The sequence below is a fragment of the Capricornis sumatraensis genome, chromosome 11 (genome assembly GCF_032405125.1).
Source record: "Capricornis sumatraensis isolate serow.1 chromosome 11, serow.2, whole genome shotgun sequence".
NCBI classification, from domain to species: Eukaryota; Metazoa; Chordata; class Mammalia; order Artiodactyla; family Bovidae; genus Capricornis; species Capricornis sumatraensis.
The window spans coordinates 79,390,311-79,415,406 of record NC_091079.1 but is presented as its reverse complement, the minus strand read 5'-3'; the positions used below and the strand labels follow the sequence as shown (position 1 = coordinate 79,415,406).

The 25,096-nt window shown below is 34.8% G+C and overlaps 1 protein-coding gene across 37 annotated transcripts in view; it reads left to right on the top strand.

Moving 5' to 3' along the window:
* Positions 1–25,096, top strand: part of RIMS2 (regulating synaptic membrane exocytosis 2) — a 592,618-nt gene that overhangs the window by 441,565 nt on the left and 125,957 nt on the right. For 15 of the 37 annotated variants that reach the window (XM_068983609.1, XM_068983608.1, XM_068983611.1 and 12 more), the window contains one exon: positions 11,679–11,851. The exons of the other annotated variants lie outside the window; for them this stretch is intronic. In XM_068983609.1, coding sequence (XP_068839710.1) covers positions 11,679–11,851 — 173 coding nt within the window. The remainder of the gene's footprint in view (positions 1–11,678; positions 11,852–25,096) is intronic. 37 annotated transcript variants of the gene reach the window in all.

Below are 25,096 nucleotides of genomic sequence, written 5' to 3'. Positions count from 1 at the left end.
TAGTTTATTCATCTTTGTAGACTCTCCATGGACAAGTAGGGACAAAGAAACAAATTTCTGGAGAGAGTGTATGTAGGTTATCACCTAAGAGTGATAAAAACAAATTTTCTAAGGGATATATATGATTATTGGTTTTTGTCTAGAGTTAATCATAGTAAAAAGAATACTCAGAAAAATTTGGAAGACTAGGGTTCTAATTTTGATTCTACCAGTTATACGCTAAGACATTGGGTAAATTGCCCAAGAGCTCACAACCCAGCTCTTTCCTGTGTACAAATTGAGGGAACCTTGTTATCTGTAAGTGCTACACAAACACATGGTACTTTGGAGGCTGCATAGAAAAAAAAAATCATTAGGTATTAACACATGGGTTTTAGGCAACTTCCTCACTAACTAAGCAAATCGTTTAATCTCATAGCCTAATCTTCAAAATTAGATTTGTACTAGATTTTTTAATATTTCATTTTCTTAATCTACTGTTGTTTCCTTTATTGATTCAGTAATCTCTGCTCAGTGTCAGGCTTTTTACTTAATGTATTCTCACAAATGATTGAAATTTTTAACTAACTTATGGTGTAATTATGATTTAGAGAATAAATTTATGTGTGTAATGTTTTTATCTCATACTTCACATGAAATAAATTATAACTAAGTTTGAAGTGAGACTTAAAACATTTACTCAATTAAGGCACTCAGTCAGCTACGGCAGCATGCAGTCCTCCATATCTGATATCTCTAATATCAGTTTAATTGGCTAATTATAATTTGAACATATCTATAATTTTATTATATAAAAACTTTCTCCATGAGCACAAAAATTAGTTGTAATTTTTCATCAGTTGTGAGGATTACAGATATTATTTATTAGCAAAATTAGTTTACTAATGTTTTCCTAAGCATAGAATTTTGATAATTTCTATTTCCTCAGTTTTGAAGATTATAAAATAATACTCCAGTCTAAAAATAATATAGCTAACCTTGGATGTAACTGATACGAGAGAAGGAACTTTTAGCTGGTGATAATTTTATGAGGTAGAAATATTATATGTAAAAGTATACAGAATTCATACTGGCATGTGGGAATGCCCATAATGGTAGCTATTATTATTTATTATAACAAATGAGATGGGAGTAATAACAAAAACCTGACAGTTGAACTCCATTCTGATGGATAAAACATTACCCACAAGTTTAATATAACTTTTGTACTAACAAAGAAAATGTCTGTGATTTTATGACTGGCCCTTTTCAGGTCATTTTCATGACAAGGCATATTCACCCCCCAAGGTTAACAGTCTTCAGGGTCCAGTCACATAAGAACAAGTTATTTCTTAAGCCCATTTTCAGTTTTTGCCCAAAACAACCAAAATCTGGATTTTCAATGGAATGTGAAGGTGTTATTTCAACATGACATAAAATATGTTTGTGTGGTTTTTAATTATTTAATAGTTTCACTTGTTTAAAATTCATCCAAGTAGATTTATAAGTACATAAATTATAAGTGTTGTTGTATTTCCATGCTGGCTTTGTATTCCGATTTTACATGTCATTTTATATAGTTTTCAAAATTTCAAAAAGAAAATCTTTATTTTAAAGTATATAGTTAAAGAAGAAAACGGTATGCGAATTTTTTAAAGTGGTTTGATTCTGAATATGCTTGCCTTGTATCCCATTAAATGTGAAATTGTAGCTTGCAAATTTTTTTTGATGAAAATAGAAAGTCTAATACTAACAAGTTTTATGAGCTTAGTCAATTCATTAACTTCTTGGTCTCTAAATTTTCTCATCTATAAAATAAGGAAAGTATATTACATCTTCTCTGAGGTCACTTTCAGCTTTAAAATATTGTTATTTTTTTGAATGAATCAGTGATGAGTGAATAACTAAAAGTATGTTTTTAATATCAAATACCTTTCTTGGGCTTTTTTTTTTTCCTTAAAGTGTGGTTTTGTGAGTCCTCTTTTTTATGTCTGAGCATATTTTGTGATCTCAAGGGACATTTAGTAACTTTCTCTTTCCTGTTACTGAACTGCATACCGGGGGTGTTTCTAAAGCTGGTCAGCTATAAGTCTGAATTCTGGTTTTGCAACATTAAAAGAAAAAATTATCAGAGAAACAAGTAAATAATAATTTTTAAAAAATCAAGGACCAAGTGAAGGAGGAAGGAATAATGGAAGGAAGGGGGAAAGGAAGAAGAAAAGAAAAACAGAAGGGAGAGGAAGAAACAAATAGAGGCTGGGAGAAAAGGCAGAGGCATGTGTGCATGCTCAGTCACTCAGTCGTGTCTGACCCTTTGTGACCCCAGGGACTATAGCCCTCCAGGCTCCTCTGTCCGTGGGATTTTCCAGGCAAGAATACTGGAGTGGGTTGCAATTTTCTTCTCCAAAGGCAAAGGCAGGCAGGGGTAGTCCTTCCCATCTAAAAGTTCATAATCAAATCAGGGAAACACATGTACATAAGTATTACTCATAGAAAATAGGTTATATTAAGTAACATAATAAAAGTAAACCATGCAAAAGAAGAATAAAAAGAGAAATATTCATTTGGCTTAAAGAAATCTGGGAATACATTACAGAATAATATATGAGGTGAAGGACATACATGTCCTTAAGCAAAGTTATAACATAAAAGCATATGAACATTGACCCAGAGGGATGGTACAGGGAGGGAGGTGGGAGGGGGGTTCAAGATGGGGAACACGTGTACACCTGTGGTGGATTCATGTTGATGTATGGCAAAACCAATACAATATTATAAAGTTAAAAAAAAATTACTTAAAAAAAAAAAGCATGTGAACACAAGCTATGTTTAAGGAACAGCTAGTAGTTCTTTAGAATAGTAATATTAAACAAAACAGGATACATATTAGAAGGTAAGAATGGAAAAATTGCTTGGGACCAGGTTGTGGAGAGCTTTAAATCTCTCAGTAAAAATCTAGAATGTTCTCCTTTACAATTATGGTCTTTGAAGATTTTTGAAAAAGTCACAAATATGAACAAATTTGTGTTTTTTTGCATATAATTCTGATGGTATAATTATAACAGATTTGAAAAGGATCCATTTAAGTCCTTGTTAAAGATAAAGAGTCCCGGTCAGAGGCTGTTGGTATAGTCCAAACTAGACATAATTGTTATTCCTTCCCATGTTTGATTGTTGACTCCATCCAAAATGATCTTTATCCAAACCCAAGTGATCCTTCACTATCTTCTCACAGAAAAAAATATGGAAAAAAAAAAGAAAAGAAAAGAAAAAAATATGGGTAGTGGGCCTTTTCCAGATTTCTAACAGAATGCACTTATATCTGCCCTATGCTTAAATTTGATGAGTCAAGGCAATTATCAAGCCCTTTTAGGTTTTTCAGTACTATTCAGGCTATTACTTAGTCTGATTCTCTTGAAATGCAAATACCCTAAATTACTTTATTACTTACTTTTTTCTTTTATAGTTGATTTACGGTGTTGTTTTTGCTGTGTAGCAAAGTGAGTGAGTTATATATACACATATGTACACTTTTTAAAAGATTCTGTTCCCATATAGATCATTACAGAGTATTAAATAGAATTTCTTATATTATTCAATAGGCTATTAATTATATATTCTATATAGTTGTGTTTATATGTGTATCCCAGTTTCCTGATTTATGCCTCCCACTTCCCTCCCTGATAGGACCTAATTAATATTTGAAAGGGAGCCCTGGTTCGTATCTTCAATCCATTACTTTTTAAAAATTTTTCTTCCTGCTACAGATTCCCAGGATCATTATCCTACTGCTAAATTCTCATGTCTTATTTCTGTTACAACTTTTGGGACGTTACAGATTACAGTATCTATAATATCTATATCCTGTGTCCTAATAGAATACATAAATATTCTGCAAAAAATTATATAATGAGTCATGTAATATTTAAATATATTTACAAAGGACAGAGATCAGAAATTCTGATGGCTAAGAAGAGTTTCCTTATGATTATTTATTAATTCTAGCTAGATCTTACAAGCTTCTAATCTGAGGACTTGGAGAGCGTTTAGTCAGATATATTACCATATGTAAAATAGATAGCCAGTGGGAATTTGCTGTATGATGCAGGGAGCTCAAACCTGGTGCTGTGACAACCTAGAGGAGTTGAAGGTGGGAGGGAGGATCAAGGCGTGGGAGGAGACATATGTATACCTATGGCTGATTCATGTGGCAGAAACCAATTCAACATTATAAAGCAATTATCCTCCAATTAAAAATAAACAAATTTTTTTAAAAGACAAGGATCCATTCATAAGCCCCAAGTAGCTAAATATCAAGACATTCATTTGCATTAAATGACTGGTATTTCTTGATTTATTAGAACGGGGAATTTTGGACAAAGAGAAGTCAAGGATAACTCACTAGATTTCTAGGTTTTAGTTGGTTATTGAGCCTATTAGATAATGGAGGGAATATAAAAGATACAAGAAAAGCTGGTTAAGGGTGAAAGGGAATAAATTTGGTTTTGGCCACATTGAATTTGATGTACCTACAAAACAACGTATGGGAAATGTCCTGTTAGCATCTGGAAATACAGGTCTGAAGCCTGGGAGAGAAGTGAAAGGTAAAAGATATTTTTAATCATTACCTGAGTAGATAATAGGTTATATCATTCTGTGGGAATATATATAGTGAAAAGAAAAGAAGGCTAAAGATTGACGTTTTGGGGAAAGTGTAATTTAAAATCAAGTAAGAGAAAGTAAAGCCAGCTAAAGAGATTAAGAATGAATAGAGAGAGAGGGGAGAAGCCATGAGTGACATTATTTGAGAAGCCATACAGGGAGGCCTGGCGTGCTGCGATTCATGGGGTCCCAAAGAGTCGGACACGACTGAGCAACTGAACGAACTAACTAATGGAAAAGCTTCAGGAAGAGAGAGGACTGGACTTTAACAGCATCAGACGTAATAGCAAAATCAAAAACAAAGAACACTAAAGAGACACTACTGGCTGGTAATTAGGATATGTTTGATATCTGTTTGTTTTTGAGAACAATTCTAATAAATAATAGGTTAGAATGGGGTAAGAGTTACAGATCCTGAGAAAGAAACTGAAAATCGTGAGGAATCAGTGAAAGTAAATACAGGATGAGGTTTCTCGGGGAAACACTGATTCCTAACAGATACAGAATTCTCACAGAGCCAAGTCTTTGGGAAAGTCATCATGACTACTAGTGATAATTCTTGCTCTACAAATTCTCCAAGAAACTTATCAGTTTCCTTCAGACCAAGAGTAGTGGCTCTTTAGTAAGTCTTGACCTCCAAGCTAATGGCTGCTCTGTCCACAACTGCGTTTCTTTACCTTAAGCGATTCTTATTCCATCTTTCACAAGATGAGTAATTTGCAGATATGATATCTTATTGTCCTTTACTTCTTGTCTCCTAACATGTCTTTGAGAGTCCTACAAAGTGCATTTATTTCTGGACCCCCAACCCTGGTGGTATGCACCAACCTCTCATTCAGTGACCACTTGGTTGGTAACTTGAGATCAGTCATGCCTGCTACGTCACTTCAGTCGTGTCTGACTCTGTGACCCCATGGTCTGTACCCTCCAGGCCCCTCTGCCCATAGGATTCTCCAGGCAAGAATACTGAAGTGGGTTGCTGGGCCCTTCTACAGGGGATCTTCCTGACCCAGGGATCAAACACGTGGTTAAGTCTCCTGCATTTCCAGGCAGGTTCTTAACCACTAGTGCCACCTGGGGAAATCAGCCATAGTGGGAGTATTTGTTCTTCAGAAATCAGCCAACTCTGTAAATCAGAATTTTTCCCTTTTGGATAGTTGATTGTTAAACATGTATTAGCATACCACTTCCTATCCGTACCCATTACAGAGAATGAAAGGATTAACTGCCTAAACTCTATTCAGCTCTCATTGCCGTAGTTTATACTCTGACTTGGGCTTCCCTGGTGGCTCAGATGGTAAAGAATCTGCCTGCAATGCAGAAGACCTGGGTTCGATCCCTGGGTCAGGAAGATCCCCTGGAGAAGAGAATAGCAACCCACTCCAGGATTCTTGCCTGGAGAATCCCATGGACAAAGGAGCCTGGTGGGCTACAGTACACGGGGATGCAAAGAGTCGGACATGACTAAGCAACTAACGCTTTGACTTTTTCACTTTATACTCCAATTTGATACTTTATACTGGAGACAGTACTTCAGGATATAGCCCAGATAAAACAACCATTCCACTCACTTCTATTCATTAAAAATTCATTGAGTTCCTAGTTAGGCATTACTGATCTAGATAATGGGAATACTAAAATAAATATGACAATAATTATCCTCAAGGAATTTACAATCTAGCAAGAAAAAAATGATAGGTAGAAGGTAGATAGATAGATAGGAAAGAGACAGAGACATGGAGAACCAGAGACGTGATAAAAGTATAAGAAAGGCACGAAAAAAGTAGTTCAGGAGCACTCAACGCAGTGATCAATTCTCTGGGAAGAAATTAAGAGTTTTCTAGCTGGGATTTCATTTGCAGGGTACTGTTTACAAAGCTAAATCTTAAATTATTCCTCAGTTTTCTCTGGCCCTTCCTCATTGTCTTCTCCCTCCAAAGCAGAGGATTTATCACACATACCTTCTTTAGGAGTCCTATCTAAACAAAATGATCTATTGACTGATTTTTGCACAGTGCAGCATTCAAATCAGACAATGGTAAGAACTTTGGCTAGAGATAAGAGCTGTGGACAGAAAAAAAGAACCTCTAGAAATAGTTCCTTAAAAAGAGAGTACCTCCAGGTGTGGTACTAACAAAAGACAGCATCCACTCTGTTTGAATTATTACATGAAATGAAAATAAGGTGCCGCAAATAAGAGCATCTTCTTGCTCTTGTGATTGCTTAATTTACCACAGTGCCAAGAGTTCCTCTGCTCTGTGCTTGTGTCTTCTAGATCCCCCGACCAGTATCAAGAGCCCTGCCTAGAACTTCAGCTTCTCTCTTCTCTTTCAAAGATTTTGTTTGCCCCAATTTTTTCCTACCATTTGACCTATTCATGTTTTATCTCTGAATATGATATGAATATTCCTCCAAATACTCCTTGATGGCTTAAAACATTTTTCTTCAAGCTTGGACTTTATTGCTTCCCAGTATTTTGCCATAACCAATTCTCAGACTAGCGTTTTAGACAACAGATTATAGTTTTACGGTGAGATTCAATAAACTGAAGACAAGCAATGCATCACGAACTCTCATAGAAGTTCGTATACAAAGCTCCAATGACATGAGTTGCTGAGATGCTGCAGAGAAAGCAAACAAGGAAATGACTAATTTAAGAACTTGAATATACTGGAGAAAATGAAAATTTTATCTTAGGAATTTGAGGGTTTTTTCTCAGGGATATTATTATAAAAATTTGATAATAACTTTCCTTGCAGTAGAGCTCTGCTGATATTCTGTTACTTTCCACTGATTTAGATAAATAGGGAGAACATTAACTTTTCCAGGCCACTTAAGAACTCTAAAGTCTGGAACATCCTGAAGAATAATAATTTCCTGTAAATTTTTCTAGTTTATGATCTGCTTAATAGTACTGTACAAAACATCAAAATGTTGTCGGGAAAAGCTTCCTCACTGTAGTCCAAGACTTTAATGATCTCCAGTCAGCACAGTTTTCAGCTGAGATCCTGATATCCTATGCAGTAAACCTTCTTTGTTTTTGTTCCATTAAAGATAAGATGAGCATGTCATCTATTTTTCATCTGTCAGCTGTAAAACTAATACATGCTAGTCATTTAAAACATTATTTATTGTATAGTGCCAAAGCAATACCAACCATTTCCTAAAGGAACTTATTCACATCCATAACTCATTACCTTGGTGTAATAATTTGGCTGCTTCTGTCTCACCTTTAAATTATATAAATTATATAACTTTCATTTATCTTACTTTTGGAAAAGCAAAAAGATTGAATGACTTTAAAAGTAAATTCCCGTGGTAGGTCAGTTATTACTTTGATTAGGGTGTTTTGGGGAATTGTATACATGAAGATGTTATATTCTAAATGTATTCAAAATATGTCCTTCTGAAGCTTTACTTATAAGTTTTTTTCTATTATTTCTTACTTTCCAAATTTCTTATTCTGTTTATCATGTGTCTATTTGTAATAGAAACCTGAGCTATATCCCAAAGGTACACATGCTCAGTTACTAGAAATAGAGAAATGCATTTGGTGCAAGCCTCGTTGAGGCAGCAAAGTCATCATCAAACTAGACCTCTCAGCTAATTTGTAGTCTTTTTTTACTTAAACTAATCCATTCAGTGTCTTTTTATTTAGACCTGCTGCTTTAGGTGCTGGAAGTGAGCAACTGCTGTGTGCTAAGCATGCTATTGGGTATTTTGATTATGTTATTTCTCTTACCCCTCACAAAAACTCCTAAAATGAGATTTATCCTTATTTTACTGGTGAAAAAAACTAAACCTTAGATTTTAAATGAAATCTTTGACTCTTGGGTGCTAAGAGAGTTACAAAGATAAGGAGGATATTATTCTGGCTTTTCAGAGCTCATATTCTAATAGAAGGTTTCAAAATTAAATATGAATAGACACACATACCTATAACAAAAGGTAGCTTGTGATGAATTATATAAAGGTGTAAAACTATAGTGTGTGGAATCTTATCTTTCTTTAAATTTTCTTATCCAAAATTTTAGCTCAGCAAACTAGATTGTCTGAGAGGTCTTAGCCACAGATATGTGCTGTGTATACCATATGTGTTTAAAAAAATTGTTTTTTAAGCCTTTGGCTGGCCCATCTATACCTATGAATCAAAACATCAGGATCAGAACCTGTGATAGCCTAAGGAGACAAAGGCTAGAAATTGCAAAGTCAGAACCATAACTACTAAAATACAAAAGGCAGATAAGGTGAGAATCAGTAGCTCCCTGTGAGGTGATGGGATATAAGTGAACCCAGCCAGATGGGAAAGATGAGGCCTGAGGACATACCAAGAGTCAGTCAGAACATTTGGTTTAATATTTCATCTGCTGTATAAATATGTTTTCTGAAATGAATCTCATACATATAAATAGGTATCTTTTTGTTGTAGCTTAGAACAGTTTTAAAATAAATAAACTTCCTGTTGGGCATTTTACCTGATAATTCTTTTGGTAAATATATTCCTGGAATTGATACTAAGCCAGTATTTAATCATCATCATCACCACTGTCATCATCTGTCATTTATTAAACACTTCTTAGGTGTTCAGAGTTGTGCTAAGTGCTTAATGTGCATTATCTTATTTCATCCTTGCAGTGAACCTGGGACTTGGGTATGATTGTTCTCCATATTTTAGCAGAGAAAAAACTGGAACTCGTAGATGCAATTGGCCCAAGATCACAAACCTAATAATTTATGTAACAGGATTCATACCAGTGATTCAGTGTCATTGCAGAGCATGTGCTTTTAATGGTTATACCTTAATACTTCCTGAGTTAAAAGTTATGGCTTATCATTTGAATTTAGATAATATAATCCCATAAGTAAAAATAAAACAATTGCTTTTCTATTCAATGATTATTATTTTTAAAGATATAAATAGCAATATGCTCCCTTTTATTATAAATTATAAGAATGATAAAGTTCCACCAATACAATATAGTATCTATTGAATAATTTAATAATATTGAAAAGTTTCTTTGTCCATTTTTAATATATATGAAGTATCCCAAAAATATATAAATAAAATGAAATACTTCCATTTGAGGTCGAATTTACTTTTAATAAATTTCATGGAAAAAAATCCATATATGTGTGTATCCAGCATTATCTATGCTAGCCAGTATATACTAGTTATTTGTGTGTGAGTGTGTGTGTATATATATTTATTTATTTATGTTTGTTACACTGGCTTACATAGATAATGTTGGATCCATCCATTGAAATGTTATTCTGGGCAATGATGAAAACATTGTCATTTAAAGTAAATTGTTTTCATTATTTTAAAATGAATTTAGTTTGAAAAAAGAATATCATGGACTGAATGTTCTCTAAATAAATGCATTGTAAATAAATAGACTTTCTTTTAAAATCAAATATAATAGTTTTATTTACATAGATATTTCTGGGAAAAAGACAATGATTTTTTAAAGAATTTTACTGTATTTTTTTATAATCAAGAATTCCAACAAAGTCAAAAGTTAGAGTGGATTTAGAAAGGCCATATTTTACCTACTTTATATATTTCAGGTAAAGGATTTGATTATAACATTTTATGGACCTTCGAAATAATTCTTATATTTTACATTTAGAAATGGATCAGTTATTAACTCAAAAATATTGTAACAGAATACTGAGAGAGATGAGGGGGTTGAGGGGGAGAAACAGATAAGTTGAATTAATCTAATTAATATTTATGCTATACACTATTGCCATTCAACTTGCTTTACCAAAATATTTTTATCTAGCTAATATTTTCACTGAATTATTACTCATATAGGATTATTTATTAGGTAATGATTATTCAAGTCACAGTAAATGGTTTGCATACGATAATCATCATTGTAATGATTTGTTAAACTTGCCAGTATCTGTGGTTTAAAAAATCTCCATTATGAAATTCACCAGGTAAGAGTTTTTACCATTATGTTTAAGTGGATATTAACAAAGAAAAAGCCATTAGCAGATAGTCTCTTAGCCCAATAATAGCCATCAAGTAGTAATGGTACAGTAATAATACTGGCTGCATTATTTTATATTATGCCATATACCAGGCATGTGTTATTTCTGATTTCCAAAACAGTGCTGCAAGGAACAAAACAATGCTGCAAGGAACAAAACAGTGCCGCAAGGAACAAAACAATGCTGCAAGGAAGATATTATTTTCCCTATTATTTTATAAACAGGATTTTAAAGGTGGAATAAGTTTGCTCAAGTTTACCCAGCTAGTAATAGTTTTCCTTACTCCAGGTTTTCAAGACTTCAAAATCTATCCTTTTTTTACATTCCATATGTCATTAACATAAAGCCTCTATGATGGTTTTCAGTTTACCAGAATATTTGAACACCCTGTACCCTGGCTGTGCCAGATATTCATCTGATTATTTCAATTCCAGGAAGTTTGAATTATCATAAATAATAATGACTTTTTCTAGTATTTCTAGGATTCATCAAAATTCCAGCAACCACTCAGAAATTAAACTTGCTCTTTTCTCTTGGCCTTTCTTTAAAAAGTTAGTGTTTTAATAATTAGATTTTGTATTACCTCTAGGTTTTCACTGCAGCATAATGGATTTAAGAGAAAATTTATGCTACTAAAATTGGTTTTCATAAGTTACAGTGGCAACTTCATCATGCTTTTAAAAAAATTTTATTCAAAAATTTTAAAAAATTTGCTTCCTAGTATTAAGCCAAATATTTATTTCCTAGATTTTGCCTAAATGTTCTTCCCTGAGGCCATTGCTCTTGTGAAACTGTTTTAATGGGCTTCATTGGGGTGTGGTGAAAAAGCTCTAATTGACTTTGCTGAAAACAAGGGTTTCATATAAATTGAATTTTTCTTTTAGGATAATTGCCATTCACTTTTGTTTTATATGCAACTGAGTGGGGTTTTGCAGTATCCTCTGTGGACAATTAAAGTGCTGAAATAGGAGAAGCAAATAATTGCTTTGTGTGGTAATACTGACAACTTCTGCGTGTTTGTCAATCTGTGTTAACAGTATCGATCAGGATGGGATCCTCATAGAGGGGCAGATAACATTTCCACTAAATCTTCGGACAGTGACGTAAGTGATATATCTGCGGTTTCCAGGACTAGTAGTGCTTCTCGTTTCAGCAGCACAAGCTACATGTCTGTCCAATCAGAACGGCCAAGAGGAAACAAGAAAATCAGGTGAGTAGGGACACTTTAAGAAGGGAATTCTAAATACGTTTTAGAATATCTTTATTTTTCTTCGGATAAATGTAAAATCCTTTCCTTCTAAATGGTTAATATATATCATGAAGACAATAAACAGCTTCTGTGATTACTTTGTATTATATTTTGGTCTACATTTCATACTTTTTTACACAGAAAAGTTTTCTAGAACTTATAATAATATTCTTGCTAGATTATCTGAAATAGTATCATTAGCTAATTTTCATGTTTGTTATTGAAAAAGTAATTCTGTTGTTGTATTTTTACTGAGATTAAAGGGATGGTTAAATGAAGACTTGAATGTTTTTAATATTCTAAGGAATATGAAAAATCATATTGGAAGGTGATGAATACCTTTCAATGATTAAGAAAACACAACATTACTTTTTTAGATGCTCTCTTGTCCTCCTAAAACATTTATAAATGTATGGAAGTTTCTCCAAAAAGTTTATAAATGTATGTTAGTATAATTTTCATTTATCACATCATCTATAGACTTTATGGGCACCTAAGCTAAGTTAGTTTTTTGTTGTTGTTTTTTTAACTCCTATTGGATCAAAACAAAACAAAAATCAGTAATGGGGAGACCACAACTTTTTTCCATGCAACTTTGTAACAGGAAAACACAACTTAAAAAAGCAATTTTGATTTAACTGTTGCTTACATAGTGCTTCTCTGTTATACACTGGAAAAAATGTTTTCAATGCTTAAAAGATGTAATTTTCACCTATGTTTTAGTAATTTTCATTACTTTTCTATTTAATTTTGTATATATTTTTTCTTAACATTTTCTTTCTTTTTTGTGTTTATTTGCATGCCTTCAATTTGTGTTGCTTTCAAAAGGCCAAAGGGACTAGAAGAGGGAGGGAAAGAAGGGGATAAGCATGAAGAGATAGTTCATGCGGAGGAAGAGGTAAAGGAAGAAAGAACTAATGAGAATGAGAAAGGGAAAGACATTACAAACATGTGTAATAAGGAGAAAAACAGAGAATCAGGAGAGGAGGAAAAAACACCAGATATACCTGAGCAAGGGAAAGAAAAAGAACAGTGGAATAAAGAGGACTTGCAAAAGCAATTCTCACAAGATGATGACAGGTAAAATTTGCTTATTTTTGTAGACATTTCCCGTTAGTTATGTCCTTTCTCCTACTCCTATTTTGCCATTTGCATTTGGTTTATTGTCTTGCATTTTGTCTATTTAGCTTCTAATACAACTAATTAATGTGTTGACAAGTTACTATCAAACAGATTGAGTTATTAACCAGTCTTCAATTTGTATACACTGGCTTTGAGTATGACTTAATTGGGTTTTAAAATCCTTTTTGACTAGGTAAATCTAAAGTAAATTTCCCTTTCCATTTTTTTTAGCATGAAATGCTGTATATCTTCCCAATTTGTAGAGTCAAAAATCTTTAAAATGAGGTTCTGAAGGGGCTGGGAAAGTGTAGTCTGCTCTACAAGAAATACTATACACTAGAAATGAACTTTTAAAACGAGTGGCAAAATAGGTAGCAAAATGTAAGCTTTATCCTGTCCTTGAATAAAGAAAAAAGCAAGTCCTTTCTCTTATAGTTTTCTGGTGGGTTCCAGTGCAGTTTCAATTCCTGAGAAAGATTGTGAAGAACAGTCTTCTTTGAACCTTTAAAAAGAAAGGATAGAGGCCCCAGGGCTTGTTAGAAGGCAAACATGTTGGGTTAGAAATTCATTCAGCTAGAAAACTGCCAGAGAAGGAACTTTGAACAGAGGATAAATGGAAAAACATAACAGCAAGGCATAAAGCCAAGTATGTTTTCATTTTCATGACGCAATGCATTAATAGGTATGAATCCATCTTCACAGTGCTGTACTGAAAGCCGCATCAGCCCAAGTACTCATAGACTTCACTTTCTGCCTGAGGAGATGAGCTTTCTCTAGCTACATTTCTTAGACTGAGAGTGGCAAAGCATGTACGGTTTGGAGGGATTTGGTTTTCTAGCAGCCAGTTCAGAATTTGATTTTGTATTCTTATGAAGTTGGCATAATAAGCACACCCAATTACAAGCCAAATTTTGCTTTATTATATATAAATTCAATCTCAATTTATGCTTTACTCAAAATTAATGAGAAGATAATCATCATAAATATTTACCCCCTTTGTATACAATTCAGTGGTCTAATTCTATGACACTTCACTTTTTGTCTCAGTTTGCTATGTTTAACTATCTGTGGTCTACGAAGGTTTCTATGTAACAGACACAAAACCTAAAAGTTAATTTTAAGTTAGGTATATTTTGTGATTCCAATCTGAACTAGTAATTTCAAGTCTATTTTCTTTGTTTACATTGCTTTATTAATGAAGACTATTTTTCTGACTTATTTGGCATAGAGTCATTTCATCATTAATTCACAGAGAATAGTTTTCCAAAATTTCCTTAGAAAGAGACATAGAGTTTCCTTTCTTTAAAAAGCAGAGCAAAATGCGGGCCTCTAGTGTGTGTTCCTTTCTTTAAATTGTGTAAAGGAGAACATATGAGCCGCTTGGTGTATGCCTGTTGCCAAAGTCTATGTTAGCATATCTGGCTTGGTAGGTAGAAGTTTGGAGGTTATATTTTTAAGTTCTTGATTTTTAATATTAATTTCTTCACCATTTTCTTCTTGATAAAAGCACATTATTTTATACAGGAAAGAAAAGGATAGTATATTCCTAGCAATGAGTCTTTTAAGGCACTGTGCTCTGCTTAAGTATAACTACGTAATACTTGCAGAACTGGAAACTACACAGGGCCCGGCTGATGTCTTTCAGTTCAGTTCAGTTCAGTTCAGTCACTCAGTCGTGTCCGACTCTTTGTGACCCCATGAATCGCAGCATGGCAGGCCTCCCTGTCCATCACCAACTCCCGGAGTTCACTCAAACTCATGTCCATGGATTTGGTGATGCCATCCAGCCATCTCATCCTCTGTCATCCCCTTCTCCTTCTGCCCCCAATCCCTCCGAGCTGATGTCTTTAGGGAACATATATTCCATAAGATGGCAGAGAGTATCAACTGCAATTATTTGTTAGAAAATGTTGGTGCCACTAATTAATTTTTGCAGTGTAAGATCCTGACTTAGCTTTCACATCTCAGAATAAAATGAGCAATCTTTATTCCGAGAGAAAATATGTCTGAGTACTGCTAGTAACATTTTGTTTTGGTAGTTGATGAACATAATCATGGATTATTTAAATGACAAAAACAACTTAATATGCTTGTGCAACATTATTGGAAGTACTCTTATTTTATAGTACACCATTGATATTTACTTGTAATCCAAGTTTTGTAAAAGAAAAATTCTTTTCTGACTTCAGAGTTTAATATCTGTAGCAATGCTGGTATATTTAAAATTAACACAATAATTGCAATGAACCAAATCCATTATAGTTGCTATTTTCGTTATAGTGATTGGATCTCATTGTGTGATACAAAATTATATTGTTTGTGTTATAGTAACCGTATTAAAATCTTTTGAATGTACAAGTCGAAAATGAATAGCAAAAAGTAAATTTTTAAAAAAGTCCATTAAATATTTGAATATAGTATTTTTCAAAGTAGTTTAGTAAATAATACATTTGTATTTAGCTATTTGTATTTCCACACAGGTATATTGGTCTGGTTAAATATCCATCTATCATTAATGATTGTCTAATAATCATTTCTAGAAAATCTGACTTACCATTTAAAATGTTTTTCTCAGTCTGTGTACCTGGATATGCTTTAAATTTTATAGCTATCTACATTTGCTGATTATATACCATATATATATGTGGTAGGCTATCCCAGAAAAAAGTTTCCAGAGGTAATGAAAAATCATTCAATGAACCAATGTTTATTTAGAAAATTTCTCAGGCAGTGTACTTTGAACTGTGGATAAAAATGAAATCAAGCAGTTCTAAATTTCTAAGTCTGAAGGTCAAGCAATTTTTTAGCCTTGTGTGGATGGATATTTAAGGATAGCTCCATATCCAAAAAAATTTCATCAAGAAACATAAATAAATTCACAAGGATACTTGATGAAAGAATTTGGCATAAGAAGTAGAAGTCTTAAGTAAATCTGCAGTGGAAGATAGAAAAATAAATATTGAAAAGTACAGTATTGTCAAAACTAACAACACTGATAGCTTTGTGATCAAATTACTCATCCGTTCCTCCAGATTCTGTTCTGGGCATATAAGACCAAAGAAAAAATAATTCAAGAAACTTGTTTATCTACAAATGTGTGTAGATAGCCAAATAAGATATCCTGAACCTCAACAGATTGCCTGCTCCACAGATCTCCTCATATTTTTTTATTACTCAGCTTTCTTTTAATAGAAATGATATAGTTTATAGTTGTGTAAAAGCTTCATGGCTTCATTATTATAAAATGGATTCAAGGTCTTAGGTAAAAGTGAAACATTCACACAAAGATTCATGTTAATGAAGACTACGCAGAAAACCTTGAGAATTTATGTTTATATGATATTTAGCAAATTTTTATGCTTTATATTCTTACAGAAGAGTCAATTTATATGATCATTTGTAAGATCAAAATATAAATTAAAAGTTTCAAAAATAAAAGAAAATGAGTTCTCAGGCATGTCTATAAGTGGTATGTATATTTTCTCTTTCTGAAGAATATATTCTTGAGGTAGGAAAAGTTTTCAAAGGAAGAAGATGGCATCAGTTCAAAATATTCATGAATAATTGTTTTTAAGAGTCTTAAACCATCTAAATTATCTAGCAAAAAAAGTTCTTATAGTCTTTAAAAGGGCAAGCAGAATAATTCTTAGTGAAATATTTACTACTGCTAACTTATAGATCAGAGTTACAGATCAGAGTTAAAATGTGATAACACGTTTTCCTGACTATGCGATATAACTTGATGTTACCACATATTTACTCATATTATAGACCTTTAAAGGGGAATCAATATGTCTTACAAAAATAATTATGGATTAGAAATCTAAAATACCTGTTTTCTCATTCTGATTCTATTACATGTCCCTAGCCACTTTACCTGACTTTTTTCACTTTTCAAATAAATGAATGAATGAGTCACACTCCTTCTCATCATTTAGAGGAATGTAATACACAGCAAAGGGAAAGTAAGCATCTTCTGTTATACCAATGATCTGTCTTTATCATGAATTGGAGAAATAATTGGGTCCGTGGCTAACCACCAGTAAAACAAACAGCTCAACATATGTTTCTCTCACCTAGCAGATGATTCCAAAATTTAGGTGACTTTTGTAATACTCCATTGATCAGGTTGAGTTTTTGTTGTTTTCTGGAAGTATGTCTCAGTGCTAACTCTCCCAGAGGGCATACTGATGGATTATGCTATTCAGCTGATGGATTATTGATGGCTTGTGTTTTCCCCTTCTCATTGAAGCTGTCTTCTAGTTAATACCACTGAAAATCTTACACACCCAAGCAACATCTATTCTATGATTGTGCATGAAAAGGGAACTTCAAAAAACAAAACAAAAAAAAACCGCTTGATTATGACTTTTGGAATTTTGATCCTGTAAAGGCCCTGGAATTTGCATTTTAAAAACAAACACCTCCCCACCACATGATTATGATGTATCCTTCCTCTCTTTTGGGTTGCTTACATTTCCTCACGAATGCTGAGATGAGCTTGTCAATTTCAAAGGAAAAAAAGCAGCTAGGGTTTTGACTGGAATTGTTTAATTAGAGCAATTTGAGGATTATTGCCATCTTAGAAAATGTTGTCTTCTCATCCATGAGCACAAAGATGTTCCCTTTAAGTTACTTTCTTTCAGTGATGTTTCATCGTTTTCAGGATACATACTTTGTACTACTTTTGTTAAATTTATTCCAAATATTTTATTTTTGAAGTGGAATTGTTATTAAATTCATTTCGTGCCTAATCATTGCTAGTATATAGAAACACAATTTATTTTTATAACTTGATCTTGAAACCTACAACCATGCTATATTCATGTATTAGCTCTAAAACTTTTTATATGAGATCATGTCATCTATGACTAAAGATAATTTTACGTCTTCCTTTCTGATCTGAATGCCTTTTGTTTCTTTGTCTTGTCAAATTGACCTAGCTGAAACCATCACTGCAATATTAAATAGAAATGCTCATGGAATGTTTTTAAAAGAAACAGCCACGTAGAATTACTCATTAACTCTAAAAGCATTTCTGAGGGCATTGTCTCCTGTGCCACTCCTCCATTTTAGGATAGTCCGTGTAAAACTTTATTTTAAAGTTGTGAGTAGCTGTCTTTAAGAATAGATGTATCTGTGTCACTGAGAAAGAATGTAGCTCATTGTGTGGTTTCTTTATCTAGTCTATCAGAAAGTTCAAGTTCATGGCCAAAGACATGATAATTCTAATCAGTTTCTTGAACTACATTGTTCTAAAATCATTACCTATAACAACTGACATTTTTACTTTTCCTCTTTTTTGAGACTGCTTCTTTATACCTGTTTTGTTACAATTGTGTTATATAACTTTGTTCTAAGAAACTGTCTCAAATTGTATATGCTGCTAAATCATAAGAACTTTCATATTGCATCTAACCTTTCAACCTTTAGAATTCAACCCCATTACATTCTCTTCTTGAAATGTTTTTTCCTCTGCACTCCAGTGATTGTACACTCCTTTAGGTTTCTATCCATCTTTCTGATCACTTCTGTCTTCTTTGGGAGCGTTCTCTTTGCCGCTTGATAATTTCCAGACTGCCATACTAGGCTGTCTTTCCTTTGCATGTTCTATCTTGATGGTGCTTTCTGTTCCGTGACTTTCAGTAGCATCTGTGTATTGATGGCTTCCAAATCTGTATTTCCAGCCCAGGTCTCTCTCTTATTTATCTGTCAGATCTGTTCAGTCCTCTTCTGGCCATCTTCTTATCTGTCCTGGGGATGTACCAAGTCAGCATGTATAATTGAATTCATTATACCTCTCACAGCACAGGCGACCACACTTAGTAACCCACTCCCCATTTTGTTCTCTCTCGGTATGTGGCAGCAGCATCCGCACACCTGCCCCAACCAGAAACCCGAGCATCACCCTTGACTAGTGCTTCCCCTGAGCACAGTTCCCTCCCTCCAGTCACCATGTCTTACTGATCCTAAAACTTAATTATCTCTGACGTATTCCATTTCTCCCTAACTCTGTATCTACTTCCATGATCTACACTACTATCTCTTATGGAGATTAGTTTAGTAGATTAGTTTAATAGGAAAATCTTACCTTTTAAAAATAATAGCTTTTAAATCTGAGCTCATTATGCTAATAGCATAAAAAATGAGTAGTCAAATTCTTTGAAGTTGTTTATTTGTGAATTGTATACCCTTAAAGGATGAATTTTATGATATGTGAATATATTTTTAAAATGGTCAGAAGGCTTCTGAAAAAAAAGAGAGAGATCTGTGTTTCTTCAGTAAATATTATGAGTATAGTGGTGATAAAATGCAGGTGATACTTTGTTTAGGGTTAAGTTTGTCAAGCATATCTTGTTTTCTATTCCAATACTCCTTAAAAGCTACTTTTCAATAAAATCTTCATCTCTCTCTTTTTTAACTTATTGTATACATTTTTAATATCACCAGAGTACTGAAGATGAATGAAATACAGGTTTATTCTCAAGAAAAGGTGATAATTTTCTTTTTCCTTTTTTTTTTTTTTTTGCAGCCTGAAATTTATCCTTTTCACATAAATTTAGTTGTTAGCCTAAAACTCTGAAATAATTCTCTCCTCTCTGTGTCTGTCTCTCTCTGTCTCTGTATCTATCTCTAGATAGATACATAGATTCCTCAGCTAATAAGTAAATAAGCTATTCTCATAAAAATTTAGGAAATTTCCATGTGCGGGAATCGGAGCATGCTGTGACTTCCCAGTCTCTGTTATGGGTCACCAAAAGGGAGAAATCTGAGTTGAACATGTATGTGGTCTGAAGAGAAAGGGCATTTGAAGATAGGAAAGGCACTGGTACTAGAGTAAGAACCTGGAGGTGGAGGAGGGGTTTGGTTCAGAAGCATAGCTGGACTCTGGGTTGGCTCAAACCAGAAAAAAAGACAGATAATAAAATAGATCAGTAATTAGACAGGGAGTTGGGAAGTTGGTTGTCACTGCCTGTTGGCCCTAATGTTCTCAAACACGTAAGAAGCGAGAATATAAGGGTTTGGAAGTTGAATTTGAGATTTAATTTAAGATTTAGAATAATCACTGAAGAAAATAGGAGAAAGTAGCTTACCGAAGACAATTTAAAAGTTGATGAATAGTTCTGCAGATCTAGAGGGTTGGAGACCAGCAATTGCAAGACACACCAGCGTGGGAGAGTAGTGTGATCTTTCCTAGCAGCACTGAGCCCATCCAAGTGTGGAAACACAATTCAGACTGTAGCATTTGTGGAGGAGTGGGAGTTTTGATGGATGGATTTTCTGGGAAAATAGCAGTGGAAAGCAATTGAGGGTGCTTGTGTAAATGTCAGTGTTAGACAAGGAGGAGAAAAAGTCCATATGGGAACTTAGAGACTAGGAAAATGTAGAGAAAATCCAAGAATTAGAAAGCTAGGTCTTGTAGTCAAAAAGGAAGTTTAGGGTGTTGGGCAGGTAGAGCTTGTTGTTGAAACTTAAGAGCTTGTGGTGGAGCTATTTTCACTAGTTGACAAACTCTAAGACATGAGCATTTGGAGTGACTAGGAGAGTGGGTGACGGAAAAGGCGATGGCACCCCACTCCAGTACTCTCGCCTGGAAAATCCCATGGATGGAGGAACCTGGTAGGCTGCAGTCCATGGGGTCGCTAGGAGTCGGACACAACTGAGCGACTTCACTTTCACTTTTCACTTTCATGCATTGGAGAAGGAAATGGCAACCCACTCCAGTGTTCTTGCCTGGAGAATCTCAGAGACGGGGGAGCCTGGTGGGCTGCCGTCTATGGGGTCGCACAGAGTCGGACACAACTGAAGCGACTTAGCAGCAGCAGCAGCAGCAGCAGGAGAGTGGGTGAAAAGAATAAAAGTGAAGGTAATGAGATATGTGAGTTTTGGAATTACAAAGCAATTTGATAGGTCTTCTTAATGAATACTTATATTTGATATGGTTGTGAGAATTTGGGAATTGAAAAGACTAAGCCAGCTCAAAGACTTCAGTGAATGAGTCAGTGACCATGAGATCATCAGATGACAGAAAGAAAGGGGAAAAAATGGTTGGTATATGTCAGCATGGCCAGAAGTCAAAGAAAAGAAAGTTTAACAAAGAAAGTTTAACTTTAAAGTAGAAGAGAAATATATTTTGTAAGTAGCCAGTAGATAGAAGTTTGACAACCAATGAAGAAGGGTAAGTATTTTTCACTAGAGGAGATTTCAGCGGAAGCAGAGTGCTCGAGAAAGCACCAGGTTTCCATTCAGATGGTATGAAAAGGGCCAGGAACAGGTGGCAAGAGCATAGCTTTGTAACAGTACCGCCTGGCTTTTGCTTTGTTGCTGGTGCCACCATATTTTCAGAGTGGTCTTCACAGCTGACTCATAAGAGTTATATTCAATACCGCATCTCAGTACTTGGATATGAAGTTGGAGATCTGTGGTAATTAAAATTTACTCCCACGTCTTACATAAATTTTAAGAGGCACACAATTTAATTGACTTTGTAGTATATAATCATTTTTAGCAATTTCTGTTAATTTGTATTTCTGTGGTGACTGGTTACTCTATCCTATTATCACATGGGAAATCTTATTCAGAGATAGTTACCCGGATTCATTTTTACTGATGAATTAATTTCATTCTGGTTAGAATAGCAATTTAGGGTTCTATACATTTAAAATAATCATTGGCATTCATTTACATATTAAACTTTTGTTTTCTGGCATCACCATTATTGATTATTGGTAAATCATGTTTATATAGACTCATTGTTATTTCTAACGTTTTTAACTTTATTTTTAAAATATTATCCCCACAGGCTGTATGTTAGTAAAATAAATTTAGTGTGAAAGTAGAGAAATAATTATATTGAAATGACTTCTACCATACAAAATAATAGCATTTGAAAATACTGCTGTAGTAGTTTCTGTCATATTCAATATTTATTTTTACAAGCCAAAAGGACAGTTAATCCACAACTGTTATTCTAAACTAAATGCAACATTCTAACCAATGACTCCTAATAGAACCACAGATATACCTCAGGATGAACAATTTTAACATATAGAAGTTATATTTTTATAGAAATAACAAAAATAAGATCAAGTTTGAAGTCAAAGGATTCCCATGATGAGTGTTACTGTTAGATGCCAGTTTATCAGTATGGGGTAGAACGGTATAGTAAGACTTCATTTCAGATTCTGATTTTCCATATAGAAAGGATGAATCTAATCTTCAGTTCAGTTCAGTTCAGTCACTCAATCGTGTCAAACTCTTTGCGACCCCATGAATCACACCACGCCGGGCCTCCCTGTCCATCACCAACTCTCGAAGTTCACTCAGACTCACGTCCATCGAGTCAGTGATGCCATCCAGTCATCTCATCCTCTGTCGTCCCCTTCTCCTCCTGCTTCCAATCCCTCCCAGCATCAGAGTCTTTTCCAATGAGTCAACTCTTCACATGAGATGGCCAAAGTACTGGAGTTTCAGCTTTATCCTCATTCCTTCCAAAGAATACCCAGGGCTGATCTCCTTTAGAATGGACTGGTTGGATCTCCTTGCAGTGGAAGCAAAATTCAAAAAAAGAAAATCCACAAACACCTGGCCTGAGACCTTAGAACCTTAATGACAAAATTTGAATCTTTAATGTTTAATGTTATCTTGACTTCAGCTTTTCACGCTTACTCTTACCCTTCTCTTTAAAGGCTCTTGCTTTAACTCCTTTGTGTGTATACTCACATTGCTTCTGATGTCTGAAGCACAGTTTCTTTCTCTTTCTGAGTAAAGTACCTACTCATCCTTTAAAACCCAAGTCAAGTACATATTCACCCAAGAGATACCATCTCTCCTCTTCCTTCATGATTTATCTAATATTCTTTTATAGTAACAGTTTCTCTTGGGTGCTCATTTTCCTGCCCTGTGATATAGTTAATTATGTATCCACCTAATCTACCATTGTTGACCATTAGTTAGCCACTTAAGGATATGTATTTATTATTTTTATCTTTTTGCTGTCTTCTCAAAATCTACAATCCCTCACACATAGTAGGCATTCAGAAAAGTTCGAGGATGAATGTATGAATAAATGAGATCATAATAAAGCAGTGACAGCTTTGAGGTGTGAAGAGCTGCTAACACAGTGCTTCTGGCATGTTCAGTATCCGACATGCTCATCTCTCTCTTTGACAAAAATGACCAAGAAGTCATTTTTTTTCCTTAGTGGAAAGAAACTTACGTCTTTCAGAAATCAGTGGAGTTTTTTTACCTAGGAGGAGTTTGTTTTATGACACATGTGTATTCTAGTGAGAAAAGATTTAGTTGGTTTACTGATTTGATATATGATGAATGAGAATCATTATTTTATATATATGGTTCAGTTCACTTTAGTTGCTTAGTCATATCCAACTCTTTGCAGTCCCATGGACTGCAGCACGCCAGGCTTACCAGCTCCCGGAGTTTACTCAAACTCATGCCAATACAGTTGGTGATGCCATCCAACCATCTCATCTTCTGTCATCCCTTTCTCCTCCCACCTCCAATCTTTCCCAGCATCAGGGTCTTTTCCAGTGAGTCAGTTCTTCGCATTAGGTGGCCAAAGTATTGGAGTTTTAGGTTCAGAATCTGTCCTTCCAATGAATATTTAGGACTGATTTCCTTTAGGATGGACTGGTTGGATCTTCTTGCAGTCCAAGGGACCATCAAGAGTCTTCTCCAACACCACAGTTCAAAAGCATCAGTTCTTTGGCACTCAGCTTTCTTTATGGTCCAACTCTCACATCCATACAAGACTACTGGGAAAACCATAACTTTGACTAGATGGACCTTTGTTGGTAAAGTAATGTCTGCTTTTTAATAAGCTGTCTAAGTTGGTCATAGCTTTTCTTCCAAGGAGCAGGCGTCTTTTAATTTCATGACTGCAGTCACCATCTGCAGTGATTTTGGAGCCCAAGAAAATAGAGTCTCATACTGTTTCCATTGTTTCCCCATCTATTTACCATGAAGTGATGGGACTGGATGCCATGATCTTAGTTTTCTGAATGTTGAGTTTTAAAGGCAGATTTATCACCCTCCTCTTTCACTTTCATCAAGAGGCTCTTTAGTTCTTCTTCACTTTCTGCCATAAGGGTGGTGTCATCTGCATATCTGAAGTTATTGATATTTCTCCAGGCAATCTTGATTCCAGCTTGTGCTTCATCCAGCCCAGGTAGCCTTTCCCTTCTCCAAGGGATCTTCCCAACCCAGGACTCAAACTCAGGTCTCTTGCATTGCAGGCAGATCCTTTACCAGCTGAACCACCGGGAAGCCCTTTTATATATACAAATCCTGTATAAAGTGCCAGGGTACAGCCCTGGTGGATCCAGGGTAATTCAAAATGGGGACAAAGTCAGTGAGGAAAAACTTATTTATTTAGAAATATAAAGAGAGATTAGGAAAGAATAGTGTAGTAGGAAACTTAGTGGAGAAAAGATGCTGAATAACTTGGTTTACACAGGAGACCAATAAAGTTCCAAGACAAGGAACTTGCACCATCTACGTAGGCCACTGGCACCCACTTGAATAGCAGAGGGTGCCCCGCCTTGGGCTCCCTCTCCCATGGGTCTTAGAAGCCAGGGCAAATAAATAGACACGGTAAGCCTCCACGCTCCAGATGGGAATTCAGCGAGAAAAGGGAGAAAAGAATGACATGGGGGAGCCAAGCATCGGTGCCAGACCCACAACTTTATTTTCAAAATCAGCTTATATACCCCAAATTGTACATAAAGAAATAATGGAATATGCAGAGTTATGCAGGGGCAGCAGTCCTGACCCTTATTGAGACCAGGCTTTCCTTTTGCATACCTTCCCTTATACAAAAGGTCCCAGGTGGTTTTACATCATCTTCTGGCCAGGGGACCTGTTAACATTTTTATGGCTCTTTTCCTATCTAGATAAATGTCTATCAGCCAGAAAACTCATTTTCCCGTGAAGTGTTTTTTCTTTAATCTGCATCACCCTCATAGTACTAAATAAAGTTACATTCCTGTAGAACAAAGGTGCAGTGGGTTATAACAAAGAAAGTACTTAACTCAAACATCTAATGTTGCTAATACCAGGGCTACT